The sequence below is a fragment of the Larus michahellis genome, chromosome 1 (genome assembly GCF_964199755.1).
Source record: "Larus michahellis chromosome 1, bLarMic1.1, whole genome shotgun sequence".
Classification (NCBI taxonomy): Eukaryota; Metazoa; Chordata; class Aves; order Charadriiformes; family Laridae; genus Larus; species Larus michahellis.
This window is the reverse complement of record NC_133896.1, coordinates 205,534,060-205,560,041: the sequence shown is the minus strand read 5'-3', so window position 1 is coordinate 205,560,041 and position 25,982 is coordinate 205,534,060. Positions and strand designations below refer to the sequence as shown.

Genomic DNA, 25,982 nt, shown 5'->3' with positions numbered 1-25,982 from the left:
ATTTTCATTAAAGTACCTGCCCTTTCCTGCTACTATTATCTTAATACTTTTATGGTTCAGTGGCAATCATTAGCGATACCATTTGGATAATATTGTTTTGCAGTCTGTCTGATTCAATGCGAAGGTAGAACTGTGTGTCATCCCCCTTGTGCTGGAATTTCTGTCTGTGCATCTGTTACGTTTTGAGAAAACCCATAACAATTTATTGCCATTTAGACAATTATTCTATCACCCTATGACCCCTCCCCACCCGGAAAGGGGAATTGGGGAAAGCAAGGAAACACAAGGGTTGAAATCTAAGTAGATGTAATAAGATAAGACTAAATAGTTAACAGTAATACTAAAGAACCAGTATTAATCCTGATACTAATATAAGATATACAAGAATTAATCTCAGCCAATTCTATGAGCAGGAAGCTGTGCACTCCCAGCAGTGGACAGTAAATGTTGGACACTGCGAGCGTAATGGCTTTGGGAGGAAGGGAAGGCCTCAGGGGTCCGGCACTGGGGTAAGGAGTTTCTCTGGACTGCCGCCATCAAGGGAGAGAGAAACTACTCAGCAAACTTTCTAATTTATATAGAATGTGACATTCATGGTATAAAATAATCTTGTTGGCCAGCCTGGGTCAAATGCCTAGGCCTTGCTCTTCCTCATCCTTGCACCTGGCATGGCTTGAAAACACTGAGACCTTGAATCCCACATAGCCTAGCTGGCTATAAATGAAATATTTTCAGAAATTCAGACACTAGAGTCTTCCAAAAGTGGAGTTTTCCCCAGTATTAGAAGATAAATTAGTCCTGTGTCACTCAACCCAGGACAGCATCTCACACCACCACCATATATGCATGCATACATATATATATGTGTGTGTATATATATATATGCTTTTTAATAGACATAGAATCATAGAATGTGTTGGGTTGGAAGGGACCATTAAAGCTCATCTAGTCCAACCCACCTGTAATGAGCAGGGACATCTCCAACTAGATCAGGTTGCTCAGAGCCCTGTCCAACCTGACCTTGAATGTTTCCAGAGATGGGGCATCTTCCACCTCTCTGGGCAACCTGTGCCAGTGTCTCACCACCCTCACTGTAAAAATTTTCTTCCTTGTATCTAGTCTGAATCTTCCCTCTTTTAGTTTAAAGCCACTACCCCTTGTCCTATTGCAGGAGGCCCTGCTAAAAAGTTTATCCCCATCTTTCCTGTAGACCCCCTTTAACTACTGAAAGGCTGCAATAAGGTCTCCTCGGAGCCTTCTCTTCTCCCTATATATGTGTATATATGTGTGTGTATATATATATACACACACATACATATATATGAATATGTGTGTGTAGATATATATGTACACACACATGTTTTACAGTATATAGTGTGAGAGTTAATCTGATTTCTCTTCACTGGAGGTACGAAATTATCCAGTTTTGATATTGGGCGGTCGTCCTCATACCAGTGGGTTTTTGCTTGTCTGTTTTCTGGGAATAGTAGATGGTATTAAGTGGTAGATTTTCTTTAAAATATTTATTTTCAAGCAAAGGATTAATTGTCAAAGACAATTGTCAATACAGTCTTTCTGTATGTTTAGAAAGGCCGTCCAGTATGTTATTTCGTAAGATGTAATAAAATGTTTGAGAGAACTGGTCGCTTGATAGTTCTACAGTAGTGTAAATACTTTTATTTTCTCTATTCAGAAGCAAGCTAAAACTATGTGCTTGCACCCAGGTATGATTATGTCAGTAAGCTCTTCAATGGCAAGTATATTTTACAGTTGAATGTTTGGCATAGAAAGATCATGTAAAAGTATGCTGGAATCTGAACAGAATTCGAGAAGATCTGGAATTTTTTTGTATTTTCAGAATAAATTACAAAAACCATATATCTGTTGCAGACCATACACTACCTGTCTGTAAATTTATCAGATGTGAGGTATCCAGTTAATAGCTTGTGACTTGTCTTCACTTTTTTTCCATCCGAACCATACCTGTGTCAAAATTGCTGTCTCTCCAGTGCAGTTTTGTAGATAGAGCTATCTAATCCATTGTGATTCTTTACTTTCTTTTGTTTAACAATGACTGTCAGGGCAGCTTGCTTAAATATTCATCACTGCTGTTAGACCCAGCCACAGTAATGTGATTGAAACCTTAGCAGTTTCCCTAATATTGGAAAGGCTTAACGATCCTAACTGCAGAGAAAATATCAAACATGATGAAATTATGTCAGTCTTTGCATGACTTTTCCATTTTTACAATCTTGGAAATGTTGAGTAATTCAAAGGAGGCAACTTCAAATTTTCTGTCATTTTAAAGTTAATGCTGCTTCTCTGAGGTATGCCAAGATAAAATATATCATCAGTAGTTACATGACAAGAATGGATGTTTAACATATCTATCACTGGGAGAATTGCGGGATACTGGCAGGAAGCAGAGAGGTCACAGAATGCAAATCCAATTTCCAATTCACACTAAAGCTGTGTGAGCCAATAGATTTGAAAAAACATGCTTTGTTAATTTTCTGTCTGGTCTTTCTAAGTTAGTCATTTATCTAGCTAATTATTTGTCTTGTGTTGTCAGTTTCTAAACATCTGTACAAGGGTTAGGTGGTATTAATAAACAATTAGGACTTGTGCATCTGTTGCAAAAGAAATGTTTTCTCTGTATCAGTTTGCTTTGGTTTCCTTTAGAGACAGTAAAACATGTTCAAATATGGTTTATGTCGTACACTGAAAGGATTGTCAGCCCAAGAGTCAACTACTCAAAATGTATTGATCCTGTATAGTTTGTTAGTTTGCAGGATTTATAGCTAGCCAGTGTTTCACATTATTAAGTAGGTTGATCTGTTCATACTTCAGTTGCTCATTTTGCTAGGTAGTACGTTTCACATTGTCACCTTGCCTGTTTGATGTCTGAAAATAAATTGATACGTATTGATTAGATATTAGTTCTCGATAACTGACCTTTTTCTTTCATGCCACTCAAGGCAATCAGGAGTCTGTTAGCATTTTGGGGTTTGGTTTTCTTGTTTGTTTGTTTTGGTTTTTTTTTTTTCAGGGGATTAGTTGATCAATGAACTGTCAGTAATAGCTTTTAGCTTTCAATTTCCATAGTTTTGGATATAGACCACAATCTAAGCTATTTCGTTGCTATCTGACCAAAACAATTTGAAGACTGTAAAACTGATAAAAACTGAAGTGAGGAAGGTTGCTATTTTTGAGAAGGCATGCCATGGTTTTAATAGCTTCAGGTACAACAGGACAGTTACTACCTTTGTTAAGAGTACATTGTATTACCAAAGCTGATTTAGGATTGACCTGATGTTTGTAACTGTAAACAAAACACTAGTATGAAAATTTCTGTATTTGCCCTAGGGTTGGTAATCTTCGTTATTACTAGTATCATAATTTACGTGGATCTCAATCATGATTGTCTTTTATATTCCTACAAAGGCAGTTTGTTTGACTTCTTTTTATCAGGTAGAAAAACGGGGAAAAATTACCCTGTATTTATCCACTAGTTCTAAAGCATTTTCTCAAATAGGACTAGAGAATATAGTATGTTTTCTTATTCTTCACTCCTACATCTTTTTAAAATCAATCTTTTGTGTCTGGTCTGAGGTTTTGCTGTTTCACGGGGAAAATGCAAAGCAGATTTTTGGCCTAGTCTTTACAAAAAATTAATAAAATACCTAGTTGTCATTGCAGTGGAAAAGATGGCATTATATATTTCAATGTAAATAGTTTGAGCAAAAAATCCAAGATGCTACAACATGCCCACACACCTATGTCCACACTTACCTGTATATAGCATGTTTACTTTCCAGGTTTAATATTGGACTCTTTTCCAGTATTGCTCACTATTTCTTCTCCTCATTCTTTCTGAAATTTCCAGGGAATCGTGTATTTTAATTTAATTAAGAAACTTAACTTTTGGGTTAGGTTTTTATTTTTTTTTTTTAATGATTGGAAGGCAGTTTACTCAGATTACATTTTTAAGGATGTAATGTGCTTTAAAGTTTATTAGCATGGAATAATAGCCGTATATAGGTAAGAAATTTATTGCCTTCACAGCTATGTTAATTTTACATTTAATTTTTCTGTAAATTACTCTGTTTTCAAATCTGCATTATGATGTGGTAGGGGTGTGAGGCTTAAGTGTCTGTAGATTAAAGAAAAATCAATGAAAATATATCTTGGTCCCGAGGATAAAACCTCTAGCTTCTCTTGTGAATATCAAACTATTTTAGACGCCAACTGGAGGAACTGGTCAGAGTTTTGCTGGATGCCTTTCCTCTGTTGGCTACTGTTCCCTAAGAAGCAAGTTAATGAGTGTTACAGGAAGGAGGCAGAGCTCTACTTATTCTAGGGAAAAAGCACTTTTAAAGTTCAGCCACTGAACAGCTAAACCATCCAGTCAATTTTGTTCTAATGCAAATGAACGTACAGGTTTGCATTTGTTAGGCAATCAGATACTGGGACAAATTGTTGTCAGTTAATTGGATATTATGAAAAGAAGCTGTAGTTTGTTTTGATTAAATTTATTAGAATTTTCTAGTTTACTCTTGCTTTTCAGCAAGGTGATCCAATGTAAAAACAAAACCTGCTTCCAGTCTTTAGAGGGTGTCATGCTCTGTAACAAACAAAAGTATGGAGTTTACAGTAGACTAGAGAAATGCTTTCGGAATATTAGCTATCATGAACAAATGCAGAAAGAAAGAATGCACAACAGTTTGTGCAAAGGTGAGAAAAAGAGTTAACTATAAAAACATATACAAATGAAAATGTTTTTTCAAAAGAGAGAGAAAGGGCAATATAATTCTGATCAGTATTAAAAAGAATTAAAGTTTGTTTTCCAGGTTCTCCTGAAAAGAAGCTGTGTAAATTTTGATGAGTATTTTAACTGTAAGTTAGGAAATTAAGAGGCATAGGCGAGTAAGAAGTATGTATACAAAGAATTGGAAATAGTTTCAAAGTTTACAGTACCAGGAATTAGCACATTCAAAATTTGTAGCTGTTAACTTAGATTTTCATAAGGTTTATAGTGATTTCGTTGATGACTGAACAGATATATGCATTTCTGAAAAGAAAAAGTGTCTATATTAGTAACATTTTATGATTAGTCTTCATATCAATGATCTGGATGAAGGGATTGAATGCACCCTCAGTAAGTTCGCAGATGACACTAAACTGGGCGGGCGTGTTGATCTGTTTGAGGGTAGGTTGGCTCTGCAGAGGGATCTGGACAGGCTGGACCGATGGGCTGAGACCAATGGTATGAGGTTCAACAAGGCCAAGTGCCGGGTCCTGCACTTGGGTCACAACAACCCCATGCAGTGCTACAGGATTGGGGCAGAATGGCTTGAAAGCAGCTCGACAGAAAAGGACTTGGGAGTGTTGGTTGACAGCCGGCTGAATATGAGCCAGCAGTGTGCCCAGGTGGCCAAGAAGGCCAACAGCATCCTGGCCTGTATCAGGAATAGTGTGGTGAGCCGGACTAGGGAAGTGATCATCCCCCTGTACTCGGCACTGGTGAGGCCCCACCTCGAGTACTGCGTTCAGTTTTGGGCCCCTCGCTACAAGAGGGACATTGAGGTGTTGGAGCGTGTCCAGAGAAGGGCTACAAAGCTGGTGAGGGGCCTGGAGGACAAACCTTATGAGGAACGACTGAGGGAGCTGGGGTTGTTTAGCCTGGAGAAGAGGAGGCTGAGGGGAGACCTTATCACCCTCTACAACTACCTGAAAGGAGGTTGTAAAGAGATGGGGGCTGACCTCTTCTCCCTGGTGACAAGTGATAGGACGAGGGGAAACGGGTTCAAGTTACGTCAGGGGAGGTTTAGATTAGATATTAGGAGACATTTTTTCACTGAAAGGGTTATTAAACATTGGAATAGGTTGCCCAGGGAGGTGGTGGATTCACCATCTCTGGAGGTGTTTAAAAAAAGGGTAGATGGGGCACTGAGGGACATGGTTTAGAAGTGGCTCTTGTCAGGGTAGGCTAAAGGTTGGACTCGATGATCTTAAAGGTCCCTTCCAACTTCAACAATTCTATGATTCTATGATTCTATGATTCTATGATTCTATACTAATCTTATTTTTAAGGTATTAATAGAGGGTAATTGTGAAAAGAGATATTGTTAGATTTTTGACAGAATACTTACAGTAATCAATACAATAAATTTCAAAGCAAGAAAACTCTCAGTCACAGTGGAGCTTATTTTCATTAATCCCCTTGACCCAGGCAAGTTTGGTTTCATGTTTAATTCAAAAATCTCATTCCTACCCCCTTGTCATGTTAATAACTTCCGTGCCGTTGGCTCAGTATTTCTGTCTGCTGAAATGCATTCTCGCAATTCCCTATAGAATCTAAATCAGCATTTTTCTCATTTATTTTTTTGAAACCTTTCATCCAGTATTTTCATAGATCTACTCCTATCACAATTTTTCTTCTTGTAAAGAAAACCAGCAAAAGGTGAGCAGCTGTTCTTTCAGATAGTTTTAATAGTTAATGGGGATACATATCTTTTCCCATTACTCATAAGCCATCTGTGGAACAAGCTTCCCGTTTTCCTCTGCTTTCAACTCCACTTATTTTTGAAATCTCCTATGAAAACATGTCTTATATCTCTTATGTATTCCTAAAATCGCAAAATTTAATTTATTCCATTTCAGTGATGAACCCTCACCTAGTCAGATGCTTGACCAATCAGATAAATATTGTGCAATTTCCTTATGCTCACCAATTTAAGTAATTTCATACGTAAATATTTTTTCTGAAGCGCACACATTTTTGTTACAGGAATCTCACTTTGCCACTGAGATGGACAAGATTACTTCAAGTATATTTGATTTATTGGAATCAGAATCTAAATTTCAGTTCTTCAGAAGCTGTAAATACGACTTACAAGAAGAAATATTTGAGATGCAGCTTTGAGCATTTCAATTAAATTTTTCCACAGAGTTGTATCCCCAGCTAATTTTTTGGCTCAATGTTTAAGTGGTTTTTTGAATAACCCTGAATGCTGGGAAAGGAGTGCTGGATTACATGAACAAGGGCTTAGTAGTGTGTGAACCCAGCTGTGTGGCATCTGCTCTGAAGCTTGTTAACATATGGATGCTTAGAAGCACAGACAGGTCAGATGTGTAGTTTTCTACAACCTGCATAGGCATATCTTAAAGGAATCCTTTTTCTTTAGTGCTGAGTTAAGTAAGAAATAGTAGTACAATTACATAAGTTTTAATGAGTGTCTGGTCTTAATGTAAAGACAGAAAGTATTTCTGGAAGTATTTGTATTATGTATGCATTACAATAAAAGCATTTGTTCCTTCAGAGAATCTGTTTTTCAAGTTTTTACTGTCATTTAATTTTTATCACGCTTCTCCAGTTCATAGATCTTTTCAGAGAATTTTCTTAGAATTTGCTCTCAGAAAAATACTGAAGTTTGCATACATTAAGGATTTCAGAGTATTTATGTACCAGAATTCCACCTGCATAAATACATACATGTACACTACGTTCAGATTTCTCTTAGAAAATGTGTATCATCTTGTAGAGAAGAAGAAACCACTGCGCAGTGAAATGCAGCTATTAAATTAACATTTTTAGTTAGTCTGAAGGTAAAGACAAAACTTGACTATATTTATGAGAATATTTATCATGTTATGTCATTTTTGTGGTGAATACTTTGCAAGTCTTGGGGAAGATCCTCTGAAACTTTTAAAAGTACTTCTAAGAATAATTTGTCTGGTTGATAACCGTTATAAATACTGCTTTGTCTTGCCTTTATTTCCTATCAGAGTTCCAACTAGCATTTCAGTTTCTTTTGTATTCTGTTACGTGGTCTTTGTATTTTCTGTGTAGAAAATATTGTGACTTCACGAAGATCATTAAAATACTGAGGCACATTTTTTCTTTATTCACTTAAATTTTACAGAGTAGACTTTGCAATTACCAAAAATGTTTAGCACTTTTCTCACACTTCTCTGAGACAAAAAGACAGACAATAAACACAGGAAGGAAAAATACTTAAGAAGGTTTTATGAAGTTATCATCAGAATAGGAAGCTCAGTCGTTCAGTGAAGGACCATGGTACCCTGTCTTGCCCTGTGCCTCAGTTGATCATCTGTAGACTATACCGTGTGTAATCCAAAATTGTATCCAAAATAGCTGTTACCTCTAAAGTATGCATAATGGAATAGTTTGGCAAGAAAGCTCTTTGGTGTATTTTTAATGAAATTTAATTATTTTGTAAACTAGAACTTGGATTATTAATGAATTGAAATTGTCACAGAAATAAGTCCAAGTGTTGGTATAATTGTTGATAGGTGAGTTTATTTCTGAAACAAGTTGGCAAATGGGAGGTAATTTAGAAATGGAAATTTAAAACCAACTGAATAATTTGCTATATGGGACTTGTTTCCATTCTTTCAAAGGAATTTTTTGTAAATTGTGGCAAGTCCGTTTGAGGCTTTTTTTTTCTCAAAATAAATGCAAAAAAGGTATAATCTAAAAGAAAACTTTCTGCTGCTTCTAGTTTTGTCCCCTTCTCATCCCCCAGGTCATGCCTCACCACTGTTGTCTTAAGTACTTGAGAGAAGAAGAGAAAGAAAATAAGTGGATCATTTGGAGCAGGTGTTAAGAGTTATTTGATCATAAAATGCGCCATATAAACTGAGAGAGATGAAAGACAATAACCTTTCTCCAAGTTTAATGTATTTTTTTGTTATTTTGCATTGTTTGGGGGAAGTTGGATTGTCTAACTGGACAGGTATTCATTTGCCTTGGTAATCCATCGAAATGTACGTGACAGTGTGGCTGCCTTTCTTTTTCAGCATCATCATTTTCTCCAGAGAGAAAAAAGTTAATTCTGTCCTTAGATGGTTTTGGATCTTTCCATTAGCTGACTACTGCAACTGTCAACAACATTTCTGTCTTAAGGTGTTTTCTTCGCTTTAGTCTATACATGAAATTGAGGGCATCTCTGAAATGTCACTGCCATGTCTCGTGTGATGTATGTGTCAGGTTACACTTTGCAATATGAACTGGAAATTGTCAGAAAACCTCAGTGTGTGCTTTAGTGTGACATTAGTTCGTTCAGATCAATTATTACTGCTACCAATACCTGTTTTTATATAATGCTTAGATATCTGTAGAAGGCAACAACTTTATTGAGAAGGTTTAACATGGGGAACATTAGTGTAGAGAAGAAAAGTTCCTTGCCCGTAGTCACTCAAAGAATCAGTGGCAGAGCTAGGGTTGGGATCTTCATCTAACCTTTTATTGATGGGTTCTTAAAAGTACTGTGGTATTGGGAGGGGAGAGTGTGTTTTGGATTAAATACAACTAATATTTTCTTTTTAATAAGAACATTACATAACCTATGAAAATTTTTGTCTCAATATGTGGAATTATGTGGAATTGTCTCTATCCAGATTTTTATTATCCCTACTAAAGAAAATAGATTGCTTTCTGCCATTGTTGGTTTAGCCAGCTGTAAGCCCTGTTGGACAGATTGCATGGTACGCTGATTAATGATATAGGCCATGGGTGATTAGCCAAGTGTGTAATGAGGTCCATAGCTTCCAGTGTATTATAGAAATGCCATTGATCAATAGAACCACACAGTCTGTAGTGTCTTCTGCAGAGTAAATTTAGACTAGTGGGGGAAAGTGGTGTAGCCCCTGAAGAGCTGCTGCAGTGCTACACAGCTGTGCTTATTTTTAGAGGAGGCTTAAATTTAATCTTAAGGATTTGAAGGTTTGGTGGGGTTTTTTTACCTTGATGTTTTTCTTACTGTAACTATGGGCATCTCCCCTACCCCCATTTTTCTTGCAGAATAAATCCAAAAGGCTTAATAGGCTTGTGATAAATTTGGGAGATTGTATTTCTACATGTGCTTAAAAAAAGTGTTTCTCTTGTATCCCAGCATCCAAGGGCAGAAGGCAGAATAGCGTGATGAATTCTGACAAACAGCATGCTGTTTTATCAAATGTCACTGGATCAAGCTGTCAGATGTCAAAGACTGTACATGCTGCTTTTGTAGCTGAACATAAGTTTTTTTTAATATAAAATCAGCACTGGTTAAATACTTACTTTTTTAGAGAATGCTGAAAATGCATATGTTTGACTTTCATTTCACATTTTTAATGCAGTAATTCTGCTATAGGAATGTTTGGTTTTTTTCATACTGTTCCCTGAACAATCATCAGCATCCCTGCTTCGAGGCTATTGTAAATTCAGATTGTAGAGCAGAGTTGGTTCATAATTTTTTTCCGTATGAGTTTTTTCTAGAGCAATAACATGAGGTAATTCATTTGCTTATTATTACTACTCTATTAAATTTCTGTAAATATCTCTTTCTAATTTATAGGTAGTAGCTCAATACCAAATTTCTTTCGCATCATGAACCGACAGTTTACTGAAACAGAGTGGGGTATAATCAGCTCTATGGGTAATGAATGGATGCAGCTGGATATGTTTCATCGGTACTGGGTAATACTTTTTTTCCTGTTTAAAGTGCTATAACCTGCACATTCTCTTTTGATATATTTTGTTGTTATTTTCATTATAGTAAAATAGTATACATTTTATAGTTGCATGTTCATGTGGAGATAATATTTTAATGGTTTTATATTTTAGTGATTTTTTTTAATGTCAGAATAACTTTGAGAACCATAGTACAGCTGACATTTCTAGAAGGATTTATGACTAGTTTTAAACACGTACCCAGAACAAGGTAAAGGGTCCATATCTATATGTGCCCCTTGGTAATTCTGGTTGCATGTTCATTATAATGCAGCAAGTTAGGGTAGGTATTAACAACACTGATAACTATTTCGCTTGATAATTGCATTAATCTACCCTCGCATTTCCAGTAGTACAAGTCTTAAATTTATTTGGTCTAGGTTGTCTGCTCAAAAGTAATGTTTATAGAACACTTTGAAAACCGACAGTGTGAATAAAATACATTTACTCTATGGTTTAGGCCTTAAAGGAAAGCTTCTTAAAGGCTATTGGAGTTGGAATCGGCTTTAACTTGCAAAGAATTGAGTTTAATGTGTCCCCATTGCAACTGGAAATAGGGAAGGTGTATAAGGAGACAAAAATGCTTCTGGATGGAGATAAAGAAGAAGAGTGGACATTTGAGGTAAGAAATATTCTAATTTATTTTTTCAATAATGATAAACAGTCTCAACACCCTATGGTTGCATTACATATCTGATTATTTTTTTTAATTGCAGCTTCACACCTTTATTCTGTATTGAACATATATCAGTCAAAACTTAGGATATAAATCCGCAGCAGTTTAAAGTATTTTTGATGATCACAAAAACACCCCAGAGATACATTAATTATAATGGCTTTTTATTTTTTCTGTTCTTGGACTGTATTCCTTGCACTCTATGAAATTCATCCTAGGACATGCAGGAGGCTCACTGAAGCGTATTCAGACCTAACTTCTGAACACTGTCTGACATTTTAAAGTTCTTCATCAGTTGGTCTAGAATGGGGCGAGTGAATAGCCCTATTAGTTGCTGTTTATGTTAGATGTTTGAAATTGAGAAGGTGTCTTCAGCTCCTTTGAGCATCTTTCTTCTTGTCCATACAAGCTGGTAGAAACCTGTGCTTTTGTGGGTTTGGAGTTACAGTGTGCTGATTGGCTGCTGTCTGTGGAAATGGAGAGATGCAAAAAAACTTGCCATTGCTTAATTGGGACATTAGTTTGGGCTCAATCTTCTACCTGAGTGTTAAGTTTTACATATAGTTTTTTTTATATATATATTTATATACATATACATATTTTTATATAGCTCCCTGTATTACTTAAATACTTTATAATTATTTGATTTTTCCTTATTACTTAGTAATTACTGCTTAGTAATTATTGCTAGAAGCTGAAATTAATTTTTGTCTGAGTACTGTCTCCTCTCCAATCTTTGCCCTCCTGCTTCCCAAGAGCACAGCCTTATGAGGCACATTGTAGTATTTCAAAGAACGGACTTATTATCAAGTTTCATTTAAATGCAAGCTCAATTGGAATATAATTTCATTTGAATATCAATATTTATTAAAATAAAATTGGGGAAAAAAAATGTTTTTCAGTTACCAATCCCCAGCCTAAAATTAAGCATCACTTTACTTTTTTGTCTTCTCCCAAGTTTCCTTTAGTTTTGTGCCTATTTTCTTACTTATACAAGTCTACGTTTCATTATTTGCCCTTGAGCCAAATTCCTGAAACAGCTTGTTAACTGAAAACACTAATCTTGAGAAATCCAGAATAGTCACCTAAGAGAAGTCATTAAGAATCGCCTTTAAGACTGCATATTAGTGGTATGGTATTTTCCTTTTGTTCCCTGTTGTGCTAAATTTGCGTGAGTGACCTTTTCTATCAAATAAAAAACCTCACTTTTACATTTCAGTTCTGCCTATATCTTTATGATGGAAGATGATCAAAGAGAGCAAGGCTGTTTAAAATCCAAGTATTGCATATTTTGGCTTGTTTTATTTCAGTTTTAGAGAAAATCTAATTTACCAAAAACAGAAGAGAGAAATAGAGGGGATTTTACCCACTTAAATTACACAAAATATTCTGAAGTGTCCTTCAGAAAGTACCATGTAATGTGAAAAAATTAACTTAAAAGCATAAGGACTAGAAAAAGATTTGCCCCCTTATACTTGTCATGACTGAAAGGTCAAGAGAAGTACTAGTGAATCAGAGCTAATGAAAGTTGACACTGTTCAGACACCAGTAACTGTTCACAAGAACAAAGCCTGTTCTGAAATGGAGATAGAATTTTCTGAATTTTACTTCATTGCAAATACCAAATGAACTACCTTGTTGTGTAGTTGACTGTTTGTGTGGTCCCTTTACCAAGGGTTTATTTTTGTTTGAAGGATCTTTTCCCTCTTCCACTCCTCATATATTTTTGATCTTAGAAGGCAACAGCTCAGAAATAGCATCATCTTGTTTGGTCTTGATGGATCAGTTTAGCTTTAGACACTTGTTTCCATATAGTACTCTAGAGATTGCTATTCAGATTCCTTCCAACTGTTTTGAAAGAAGTAGGAGGAAAAAATACAATAAAACTTCATTTAAAAACATAAATTAAATTTTAAGGTATGTCTGCTGTGTGTGCTAAATATGCTTTATTCACACAGGCAGTCCACACTTTCCTCATTTTAAAAAGGCGAATCTGTTTAGTACTAATTAAAAGTTTACTAGCCCAATGAAGAGTGATACGCTATTTGTGTCAGGGTGTTAATTTAGGACGGAGTCATTTTTCTGATGATGATGATGATTATTATTATTATTATTATGGGTAATTCTATGTGCTCTATTTACTTCCTTTGAAGAAAATAAACTTACAGAATGAAGTACTGGTTAATTTTAATAAAAGTGAAATAAGTTGATCAATAATGACTATGACAAGCTTTTTGATTTCAAGAGAGAAACAGAAGTTTATAATATGCATATCTGTAGCAGATCTGGTATGTGAAAAAAAAAGTCCTAATTACTGATTTGCAAAATGTTGAGTGTATTCGTGACTCTTTATTGGTCCTAGGTTTGTACAGTTAATCAGGAAGAATGGCTGGATAGCACTTGTTGGAATCTGTATTAAAGAGGACTCTTAAATGATACTCAAGATGCTTCTGCTTTAGTCCCTACCTTAATTTTGGATACAACCAGTTTATAAAGGAAGCACATAATTTATCCTAAACCTCACTCAGGGATTAAGAATCACCTGGCATCACTGCTACTACACAAATAATTGTTATGAAAAAATGCAAACAAATATTTGCTTGGTTTGTCTATATGCAAATACTTTACTTCCAGAGTATGAATTTCAAACTGAGATCACCTGGGTCAGTTTGGAACATATTTAGTAATTGTAGTTGGTATACAACTATAATGGAGTCTTTCACCCTCAGTAAGATAAATTAATCCTGTTTTATTGTCCGGAATAAATAGGAATGAAAACTTTTACTTCCGAGACTAGCTAACCTAACTGGATTCGCACAGCAATCAGTTCTGCTGGCTGGGGAGGTGCAGTTTCCTCATAAGCTGTCTGTTCCTGAGTGAATCCAGAATGATTTGAATCCCAGACACATCATTCTGCCGAGCCTTTGAAGTGAGGTCATTATAAGTCTCAGTGTGCCTGTAGCTTGAACAACTCTAGTAGCGCTTTGGTTCTGTGCAGAGGAAAACAAATTTCTATCCATTATATGTTTTCTGGTTTATAGAGAGGAATCTTTTACAGAACTCTCTACCTCAGAGGAATTCTGTATAATTGTCCTCTTTCTCTTTTTGTTTAATCCTCTATTTCCATTTAAGAAGTTGGATTTATTTTATAAGCTGATATAGCAATATCTCCAGATGTAAAGGGAAGCAAGCTGATGCCCTGGTTTTTATGATTTCAGTACCCTTCATTAACTCCATACCTTAAGGTTTTTGCTAGCCGATAGTAGGGGCCAGGAAAGATCTCCTTCCCTTCTGTATTTGGTTGGATTTACATTTCTCTGAAGCAGCAAAGATAAGATAAAGGGCATAGTTTGTTATGTTATATTGTAAGATGCTGAAAACGCTTTTGTCACCACAGAAGATACGTGAAGTAGAGGTGGAACCTTCTGAATTAGTTGTCCATTGGGGCAGGGTCTCTGCAGGAGAATGGTCCCCGTTTTCTCGAGTCACTGCCTGTTAAATGCACCTTTGAGATGACAAAAAATTATTAACAATATGTAAAAGACTTCATCTATAATACGTTTTAGTTGCACAAACAAGAAGTAATATCTAAGTTCACTTCACAAAAAGAAGTTTCCGTGCATTTAGCATAAAGTTAAAAGCTTTAATGCAGTGGGGTTTGCAGACTTCTGACTACAGATGCAGGCCACTGTTGAATGTGCTGTGATGTGCCCTCACTTCTGATCAATCTTTAACCTGCAAAAAATGAAAGGGCGAGGGGGGGGAGGGAAATGAAGTGATTAAAAACTAGATGTAGTCATTTTTCAATTTAGACAAACACAAAACGCTACCACCCTAGAACTATATAAATTGTTTAGCAGCCCTTGATCAAACATCTAATTTTCATAGTCTTTTTTTTATTTTTGAGGAAGTTATAGAAATATGCGTGATGTGTTCAAATGGATAGATTTCATCAAACCTCAGACAGCATTCTTTATGCTTGACTTATTTTCAGTCTCGTACCCTGGTAAAGGAATGGGAAGCCTAGTAAAACACTTCATAGCAAGTACACCTGTAGCTCATGCAGTCATGTGAAATACCACTTACATTGCAAATTTGTTAGCGTTTCTCATATGCATTAAATATTTCTCCTAATCTAGACAGAATTGAAATAGTCATTTTCTTACTAGTGCTTTACAGAAAGGTAAAATAATGGGAGCATGATGTTTTGTTTTTAAGTAGGTGAGGGATACAAAGTTCACTGCTAAATCTGTCAAATAGGCCCAGTTTTGGTGCTGAAGAGATCAAAGTAAAAACCCAGTTCTACTCCCACACTAGCACCTATCTGCCAAGACACCCACATCTTTGCCAGTAAAGTCTCCCAGCCTTACAGTTGTACTGTTGCTACACATGACTAGAGCAGCTGCTGTCTTGGCTGAGCTGCGTTGAGTAGATTTGAGCTGAGCATCTTGGCCCAATTTTTTTTATATACAGGGCTGTTTGGGAATCACAGAAATGGTATCCTTGCAACTGAAATCTTTGAAAATCCTATATAGTAGATAAACTGTAGAGAAGCCCAATGCAGACTGGCAGTATTGTTTTAAGAGACATTTTGCTTAGATTAAAAAGGAAAAAAAAAAGTCAACCAACAGCCTGTCAGAGGAAATAGGACATCATGATACTTTCTTTATATTATAATATAGTGCAGTTAGAGTATTTCCTAAGGAAGTGGAAATTGGAGGTCTAGTAATACCTCCCAGAAGAATATCTAGACTACGAGCTGATTTTCAGATTAACGGTGGTATCTAAATTGTTCATTTTTCTAGGTAAAATTCTTGTTATTCTTGATTGCCATTTTAGAAAGTTTGTGCAGAAATTATGTGAAAATTTTTGGATAAAGAAGCAAGGAAAACATATTCCTTCCCACCTTTATATATATATTTTTAAAAAGCCAACAGAATTATGACTTGACTATAGAATAAACATTATTCAGAAACAGAATATAAAAGTGGGTTTTTTTGAAATGAATTGTTCAGTATTAATTCTTTGCCTTTCTAGAGGAAGACAGTTTTAAGCAAAACTATTAAATAGATAAACTATATTACTAAATGTAATATATAATACTATGTGTAAATATAGCTATATATCTAAAAACTGTGTTGAGTAACCATATTTACACAGAGCAGTGCTCAGACTGCTGTGTCAGAAACCTAAAGTTGTGATTTTACATGCTGTTTGAAGACAAGAGTGAGAGAGTCATTGCTTTAAGTTTACGCTTACATTGTTGTTTTTCAGAATACCTCCCAGAAGTTCACAATTTATCTCATTGGTAAACAGATAGCTAAGATGGGTTATATGGCTTGTGACTTAGAAGTGACTGGTAAAGGAATGCTCTGGTCACAAGCTTGAATATAAATATCTACAAATGGATGAGATGAATGTAACCTATAGTAACCAGTTCAGCCCTGCCAACTTTTTAATGTATCTGCATCCTTGAGCTCTCCAACATAACTGCTATAAAGGACTATTGCTTTTTGAGTGTCATTATTTTAAAGTATTTTAAATTATGTTCTGCTATTGTTCTGAACTGTATTCTAAACATTTATATAGTCTTTACTGGAAACAGAGTGAAGAAAATGCATCTACGTTGCCATTTTTCATCTTTACTAGGAAACCCGGTTAGATGACCATCATCATGTTGCAGTGGCTCTCGGGAAACAGGAGGGATTCGGACAGAAGCATTCTGATGTAAGAAATTATGAAATGTTTTCAGATCTTGGTAACTAATTACTTGAACATAAACTTAGTCTGATGCTGTACCTAAAAGTGTTATCTCAGATGTAGGGCCAAGGGGGAGGTTTATCTTAAGCACAGTATTAACCAGATTGTTAACTGAACTGCTACCTCTAGTTCTGTTGTGCCTATTTCAGAAAAGGTCTGGGAGGGTGAAATGGTTTCAGAGGACAGCAGTGGGAGTCAAATCTGGAATGTACGCGTTACAGCATTCAGTGTGTTCATTCAAGAGAAGATTAAGTGATTTTTGTCACAGTCTGCTAGTACTTGTGTGGGAAAGATGGTTTTCACAAAGGGAAATGGAGACAGTGAACCAATCTGGACTGCTAAACTAGTCCAGCACCTCACCAAGCTGATTTTAATGGGGGACTGTCAGTGCCTGTATCCCAGAGCAGATCCATCTCTCAAACACCACTATGACAGGGTAACCCTCGAGACAAGCGACAGCCACCAACAGATGGGAAGAACAGCAGTGTTAGTCTTCATTCCATGTGGTCTCTTTATTGAGAGAAGCAACAAAGCTGTTTAAAAGCTTTTCAGGATTTTCTGTGCAATTTAACAAAGATCTTGGTCATGAAAATAGCCATAAAAGTCAAATTTGAGGCAGACTGGCAAGTTGTAGCCAAAATAGCCGGACAGTCAGCAAGTGAAAGTGTGACAAATTGCCAGGTTTGTCTGTGGTGTTTTAGTTGCTCATAAGAAAATGGGTTAGTTGTTTTCTGTTATGCAGATAGAAAGATTCTGCCAGAAACTAGAAAAACGATAAGTATATGAACGAATAAAAGGATGAAAGTGTTCATGCACACGTCTGTCATGGTCATAAAGTCTGAGTCTGTGTTCATGGATAATACAGAGAGGCAGACCTCGGAGAGGCAGGCCTTTTAACTAGTATTGTTTAGATTCAAAAAAGAGGTGTAAACTGCCTTTGAGGATTTACTGTGGTAAATCAGTGCTCAAATGTATCACTGTCACACACCTTAAAATTATCTTAGAGAGAATAGGCATGGTATCAAGAGTTATGATGAAAAGCCTTTGAATCAAGAAAAGTCTCAAAGGCATACTTGTCCACTGTCTAAAGTTGTGATGACCTGAATTTCATTAGCTCAGTTCACTGAGAAAAGGTCATTTAAAATAGGACAATTGAGCATTCTGTGACTCCCCCTTTTCAGGACTCCTGACAGGAATGTGGAGGAAGTGGAAGTGGCCTTCTTTCTTTCTAACTGTAAAAAAGGATTCTATGTGTTGCCAGATGTGTTGAGAGGAAAGGTGTTCTACATCTAAGTTTAAAAAAATGGAGCATGTAGACATTATGCAATTGCTTCAGGGTTGTGATCAAGGGGTACAGGCTCTTTAGGAAGGACAGGCAGGGAAGATGAGAGGGGGAGTTGCCCGAGTTGCCTTTTGTGTAAGAGAGTAGCTGGAGTACATGGAGCTCTGCCCGGGGATGGATGAGAAGCCAGCTGGATAGCAGCCTTGGAGAAAAGGCACTAGAGGTCCTGGTAAACACCAGACTGAACGTCAACCAGCAATGGGCCTTTGCAGCAAAGAAGGTTAACGGTACCCTGGGCTGCATTAGATGAAGTATTGGCAGCAGCTTGAGGGAGGTGATCGTTCCCCTTTACTCAGTGCTGGTGAGGCCACACCTGGAGGACTGTCCAGTTCTGAGCTTCTCAGTACAAGAGAGATACGGACATACTGGAGAGAGTCCAGCAAAGGGCCACAACTATGATTAAGGGACTGGAACATCTCTGTTATGAGCAAAAGCTGAGCGAGCTGGGACCGTTCAGCCTGGAGAAGAGAAGGCTAGGGGGGAATCTTAGTAACGTATCTAGATGCCTGAAGGGAGGGTGTAAATTAGACAGAGCCAGGCTCTTCTCATTGGTGGCCAGTGACAGGACCAGAGGCAACGGGCACAAGCTGACACACAGGAGGTTCCCTCTAAACTTCATGAAACACTTCCCCCCCCCCGCCCCCCGCCTCTGTGAGGATGACTGAGATTGCCCAGGGAGGTTTTGGAGTCTCCATCTGTGGCAATATTCAAAAGCTGTCTGGACATGCACCTGGGCAGCTGTCCCTAGGTGGCTCTGCTTGAGCAGAGGTGTTGGACCAGATGACTTTCAGAGCCCCCTTCCAATCTCAGCCATTCTGTGATTACCAGACATCAGTATTTGCTCCCCAAGAAGTTAACAGTACCTTAGCCTGCATCAAAAATGTGTCAGTTTGTATGACATACACAATAACCCACCTGCAGAATTTTATCTAATATAAAACATGGAAGAGTATGTTGCTTGGGCAAATGCCAAATTTAGAAGGATCTGCTTTATTCATGTTCAATTCCTGCCGCTGTACTATTTGCCCTGCTGTTTGGAAAGAATTACACTTGCAGATAGCTTACAGCAGGCTGCACAGTAACATGTGCTCAAAAAACCAAACCTTTTTTTCTTGAAATGTCATTTTTCTTGAAGTGATGGGATTAACACAGACCATGACACTTTAATATCTCATTCTGCATTTAATCTGGATTTAACACAGGGAATTGTGGGTTGCTTGTAACCGCTTTTGTACTTAAATAGCACGAGTTTGACAGAAGCATGCACAACCTCGGTGATTGCTGGTGCTAAAAAGAGTATGCATAGGCACACCTCTAGTGGAATAAATCAACATGCTATCATCTCAAATAATCATGTCTGCTGGCAAATGAAGTACAGTCGGTTTGGGTTTGTTGGTGGTTTTTTTTCTTCCTCTTTTCTGGACTTAAACACTCGTTCTGTGGTATTTACAGCATTCTGTGTCCCTCGTTCTTTCAGTTTTCTAACCTGAGTTTCAAAGAAAAACTTGCTTTTCCTGTGTGGCCTCTTAACATGCTTTTATTAGTTACTGTATAGCCTAAATTAGGGACAGGGACATTGGTCTCAACTGCAATATTTTCTTCTTCAATAAGCAACGTGTACTTTAAGCTGACAGGAGAATATTGCAGGAGGAAAATTGAGATTTATTGATTCATGTAATATTAATACGTATTTTCCTTAGGTATCTTCTGTGGACCCTGACCAACCACAGTTTACATTATTGACTTTTGAAGATTTAGTTGCATCTGGTATTCCAGTTGCACCTGAGGATTCTGCATATTGGGATAATTTTTGTTCTAAACAGGAGAGTCCAGTGAAACAGAATTCACATTCAAGATAAGAACACTTGTAAGAAAAAGAAAATTGTCACAGTTGTTATGCTGAAGTGTGGGAATAAGTGTACATGTGTAAATGAGACATGTTTTTCCTTATTTAAACTAACAGTCTGATTTTCACCTTTTTAAAATTGTCGTTCTTTGTCAATATCTTAAGGAAGATGCATGTTTCTCCACTGAAGGAATTCTGAGTGAAAAGCGTAAGCTGACCCCATGCTGTTTTGCTTTTCCATGCCTGTGGTTCTTACACTTCGATAATTACCTGCACTAGGAACAGGGAGCAGAGTTACAATAATGTTGATTAGTCAACAAGTGTTTAATATATAAAAATGTGTTTCTGCATTTCATTTATGCTGAAGCTTAAGTTATGATTTTGCCTTTTCTCTTACAAAAAATAGTAGTTTTATTCTGAGATGGATGAATAAAGCCAGAAGAATTGGTATAAATCCTTTTGCTGTTACCATATGGTGCTATATGGTACTATTTGGTGCAAGTGTTTGTACAACACTTTGTGTAATGGCAGACTGAAGAGGTCTATAGTCTTGGAACTATATCTGTGCAAAACTAGTTTGAAGCAGGGAATTAACTTTTAAGCATTTAGCATCCTTTTCATTTACAGTCTTTGATAATTAAAGCTCCCTGTGTGTAACTTTGGATTGGATTTTTAACAGTTCTTTTTGTATTTTTTCCCCTCAGCAATAGATAAGAGCCAAACAGCATTTCAGTTTTCCTAGATTTGCATTTACATGTGTATTGTCCTAGACACTGAGTTACGGGGAGAGGGGAGGAAACAACAAAAAACCCCTATTTACTTCTTTCCGAATAGTCTTGTAACATCTGAAGACAGAATATTTTATTGTCTTACAGAGAATTAAAATTTCTGGAGAAGATCTGTAGATCTTGAGTGCTCCTTTAGAGTATTTTGTATTCTTTTTCAAAACAAATCCTCTTTCCTGCTTTATCACTCACTTTTCTTTTTAGAAGTCATAGGTACATTATGGTCTATCTAAATGTAACGAAACGTACTGAACAGAATGAGTCATACCAGATGGAATGATTTTCACAACTAAAAAGAGTTAATTTCTGTCCTACAGTTAAACATAGGTCTTCAGTGAATTCAAGTTTGTGTACAACTCCGCTGCACCCCGTATTCTGACTAAAGGAGAATCTACTTGTAACGTAACCTTTGAAGCCATGCCTTATTACAAAGATAAAGAAAAGGTTTTGAGAGAGAAGGATATGAGTTTTACAATATTATACGAGCTTTTGGAGTTTTGCTGTAGATAATTCTGAATTCAAATGTGCTGTTAATCTTTCCTACTTCCACCAGTTCTGATTAATATTTTTATTTCCATTCAAATGACTCTCTCATGTTGCATGGAAATCATAGTTTTTGGTGGTTTGCTTTCCAAAACTGCAAATCAAGGAAGCAGTGACTTTTCTCTTCAGGCTCCACAGGGGTTATGTAACTTCAGTAACTTCAAATCTGAAGTTAACAGAAATATAGAATAATTCATATACAAATTGTAAGTCCAGTATTCCAGACGGTAATGTTTTGTTTTGTTTTTAGTTAAATACAACTTGCAATAAATAATTGGCACTTCGTGGAGGCCAGAAGAGGCTATTCAGTGGATATGTAACAGTATCATTTACTGGGATAGGATATTTTTAACTGATTCAGTTGATTCTGTCTTATTCTGTTCTACCTGAAGTGTACTATAATCCTAGATGGCAAGCACATGAAGGTGCTTAATAGCTGAGATAACTAGAACCGTTGCCAAGCTGAAAGGATGGACTTGCTCTGCCACAGGTTTTTGAAGTCTGCAGAATAAGGAGGCCTATTCAGAGTATGATTTGATTCTTAGAGAAGCAAGGAGGGAAGTAATCAGAAACGCCACCTTGGACTTTTGGAGGGCAGAATTTGGTCTTTTCAGGAGCCTGCTTGACAGAGTCCCTTGGGAGGCAGTCCTGAAGGGTAAAGCTGTCCAGGAAGCCTGGAGGTTTTTCAAGAAGGAAGTCTTAAAGGCACAGGAGCAGGCCATCCCCATGTGCCGAAAAACAAGCTGTTGGGGAAGAAGACTGGCCTGGCTGAACAGAGAGATATGGTTACAACTCGGGGGGAAAAAAGGAGAATTTATGACCTTTGGAGGAAGGGGCAGGACACTCAGGAAGACTACAAAGATGTTGTGAGGCTAGGTAGGGAGAAAATTAGAAGGGCCAGAGCCCAACTAGAGCTTAACCTGGCTTTGGATGCTAAGGACAATAAAAACAGTTTCTATAAATACATTAGTAATAAAAGGAGGACTAAGGAGAATCTCCATCCTTTATTAGATGGGGGCAGTAACATGGTGACAAAGTATGAGGAAAAGACTTCTATGCCTCAGTCTTTAGTAGTAGAATCAGTTGTTCCCTGAGTACCCAGACTGCTGAGCTAGCAGATAGGGGCAGGGAGCAGAATGAAGCCCCCGTAATCCAAAGGGAAATGGTGACAGAGGGATCTGCTCCATCACCTGGACATACACAAATCTATGGGGCCGGATGGGATCCACCCGAGGGTACTGAGGGAGATGGTGGAAATGCTCACCAAGCCACTTTCCATCAATTACCAGCAGTCCTGGCAAACTGGGGAGGTTCCAGTCGACTGGTCTCTAGCAAATGTGACACCCATGCACAAGAAGGGCAGGAAGGATGATCCAGGGAATTACATGCCTGTCAGCCTACCCTCGGTGCCTGGGAAGGTCATGGAACAGATCACCCTGTGTGCCATTATGCGGCACATGAAGGACAACCAGGCGATCAGGTGCAATCGGCATGGGTTCATGAAAGGCAGCTCCTGCTTGACAAACCTGATCTCCTTCTATGACAAAGTGACCCGCCTGGTGGATGAGGGAAAGGCTGTGGATGTTGTTTACCTGGACTTTAGTAAAGCCTTTGGTATGGTTTCCCACAGCATTCTCCTGGAGAAACTGGCTGCTCATGGGTTGGATGGGTGTGCGCTTTGCTGGGTGAAAAACTGGCTGGAGGGCCAGGCACAAAGAGTGGTGGTGAATGGAGTTAAATCCATGGTGGCCAGTCATGTGTGGCGTTCCACAGGGCTCGGTATTGGGGCCAGTTCTCTGTAATATCTTTACCAATGATCTGGATGAGGGGATTGAGTGCACCCTCGGCAAATTTGCAGATGACACCAAGTTGGGTGGGAGTGTCAGCCTGCTTGAGGGTAGAAAGGCTTTGCAGAGGGATCTGGACAGTCTGGATCAATGGGCTGAGGCCAATGGTACGACGTTCAACAAGGCCAAGTGCCGGGTTCTGCACTTGGGTCACAACAATCCCATGCAGCGCTACAGGCTTGGGGAAGAGTGGCTGGAGAGCTGCCTGGCAGAAAAGGACCTGGGGGTGTTGGTCAATAGCCAGCTGAATATGAGCCAGCAGTGTGCCCAGGTGGCCAAGAAGGCCAACAGCATCCTGGCCTGTATCAGGAGTAGTGTGGTGAGTAGGACTAGGGAAGTGATCATCCTCCCTGTACTCAGCACTGGTGAGGCTCCACCTCGAGTACTGTGTCCAGTTTTGGGACCCTCACTACAGGAAAGACCCTGAGGTGCTGGAGCATGTTCAGAGAAGGGCAATGAAGCTGGTGAGGGGTCTGGAGAATGAGTCTTAGGAGGACCGGCTGAGGGAGCTGGGGTTGTTCAGCCTGGAGAACAGGAGGCTGAGGGGAGACCTTATCGCTCTCTACAGCTACCTGAAAGGAGGTTGTAGCGAGGTGGGGGTTGGTCTCTTCTCCCAAATGACAAGCAATAGGACAAGAGGAAATGGCCTCAAGTTGTGCCAGGGGAGGTTTAGATTGGATATTAGGAAAACATTTTACACTGAAAGGGTTATCAACCATAGCAGGCTGCCCAGGGAAGTGGTGGAATTGCCATCCCTGGAAGTATTTAAAAGACGGGTAGATGTGGTGCAGAGAGATCAGGTTAAGTGATGGTTTTTGTCAGAGTTAGGTTGATGGTTGGATTTGATGATCTGAAAGGTCCCTTCCAACGTAGAGAATTCAATGATTCAGTAAGAGGCTGGGGAGTACTGAGCTCTATGGCTGGCTGGCTGTTAAGTGGTCCAGTATAGGCCATTCCTCACCAGTCACTGAGGACCCCATCAATTGCAGATGTACCAGCCAGTTTAAATTGCCAACCTTTTTGCTGGGACAATGAAATGAATGGCAAATACGGGGTGAGATGAATACAGAATTTTCAGGGGGTAGATTTCTGGGGGTAAAGGAGTTCATTTCATATTAGAGATGATATATTTTTGCTTGGTGGCAGTGTCTCAAAACAATTTTTTCTCTCATTGGAAAGAGTTTAAAAAGTATTAATGAAATTATTTATAATATTGCACTTGCAAGTAAGGAGAGGACAAACCAATTTTGTTAAATTAGAAAATTACACTTGGTTTGCTTGCCAGGAATATGTAATTTTCAGGACTATATCTAATTAGAAAGGTTAGAAAAACAAATGAGTTTGGTTTGATTAGCTTTCTATGAAATAAAAGCATCGTTTCTAACAGACCAGACAGAATTGCTGAGAAGATTGCAGTTCCTCGCATTATAATTTTTTCCATGTCTTTGATTTACACTGAGCTATTTGAAAAATAAGATTAATCTCTCTCTTTTTCTAACCTTAGGTAGCAATAAGGTTAGGTGATGATAATGCCTTGTGAAGAGCCACTTGAGTTAGGTTGTTTAGTGTTAGTGCAAATGGACAGAACTTTTACACTTGCTCTACCACTGTGGGGAAGAGCAGCTGTATACTTATGCAATTATCAGCTAAAAGCATGCTCCTAAAAGGCCAGCAGGACACTGACTCTTAATGAATGTGAGTGAATGTTTTTCTAGGCATCTGTGTACTGTAGAGGCATATATTGAAATAAATGTTGGTAGCATGTTCGGATAAGTTAATGTACTCTCACAGGTCTTAAGATTTCTTTTTTATTTCACCATCACACTTTCCCTTATATAAAAAATTGAGCCCTGTATCCACATATGGCTGTCACACAGGCTTCCTTGCATTTCCTCGGAATATAGTTGTAATGTCCGTAGAGTGTCTCTGCCATCTCTAGAAATACTGATCCAGCACAACTCCAGCTTCCCTCCCTAGTTTGGCTTGTTGGCCCAGTCCAGTGCAGATGAGCTGACCTTTGCAGGTCTCCTGTCACTCTTCTATCTGCAGGAAACTTCCCAGTTATGTCTAGAAGCCCTCTGGCATTCAGGTTCCATCCCCAGAGCTCCATTCCTTTATCTGTTTTGTTTCCTTATACTGCCCTACTTGTGACCATACCATGAACCTGGATCCTAGAGGGTAAGAAGCTGCAAAAACACAAGCTCTGCTCCACATGAGCCTTTCCCAGCAGGGGCTGTGGCTAGGTACTCATTTTCCCGATGGAACAGGAGGGACCAGCCTTCCTGTTTCTTAAAGGACAAGTTTAGATCTTAGATGAGATCAGCTGCCCTAGGCTACAGATCAGCCCAATGTTTATGAGGAGTAACTATTAACATTCTCTGACGTAAAACTAAAAAATGTTTTAAAAATTTTCTGTCTTCAGTCAACAGATTGGGAAAAGTGAATAAATGTGGTTTAGTTTGGACATTTTATCTTGTTCAAACCTTTGTGTATCTTTCATAAGAATTATTTGAGTGGATTAGGAACTTCAGGGGATAAAACTGTTCAAGACAATTTGCATCTGTGTGACAAGGGGCTGGTGCCATTTGATGTGAAAATCTGTAACTTGAAAAAGTGGATCATATGAATTCACTCTTGGCCTTTCACAGCGTCCATAAACCTATGTAA

General features: G+C 38.1%; 1 protein-coding gene across 1 annotated transcript in view; it reads left to right on the top strand.

Moving 5' to 3' along the window:
• Nucleotides 1–22,409, top strand: part of AASDHPPT (aminoadipate-semialdehyde dehydrogenase-phosphopantetheinyl transferase) — a 32,275-nt gene extending 9,866 nt beyond the window's left edge. Inside the window, exons 3-6 of the mRNA XM_074570615.1 lie at nt 10,362–10,483; nt 10,977–11,138; nt 16,842–16,919; nt 19,995–22,409. Coding sequence (XP_074426716.1) covers nt 10,362–10,483; nt 10,977–11,138; nt 16,842–16,919; nt 19,995–20,153 — 521 coding nt within the window. The 3' untranslated portion in view covers nt 20,154–22,409. The remainder of the gene's footprint in view (nt 1–10,361; nt 10,484–10,976; nt 11,139–16,841; nt 16,920–19,994) is intronic.
• Nucleotides 22,410–25,982: the final 3,573 nt, after the last annotated feature.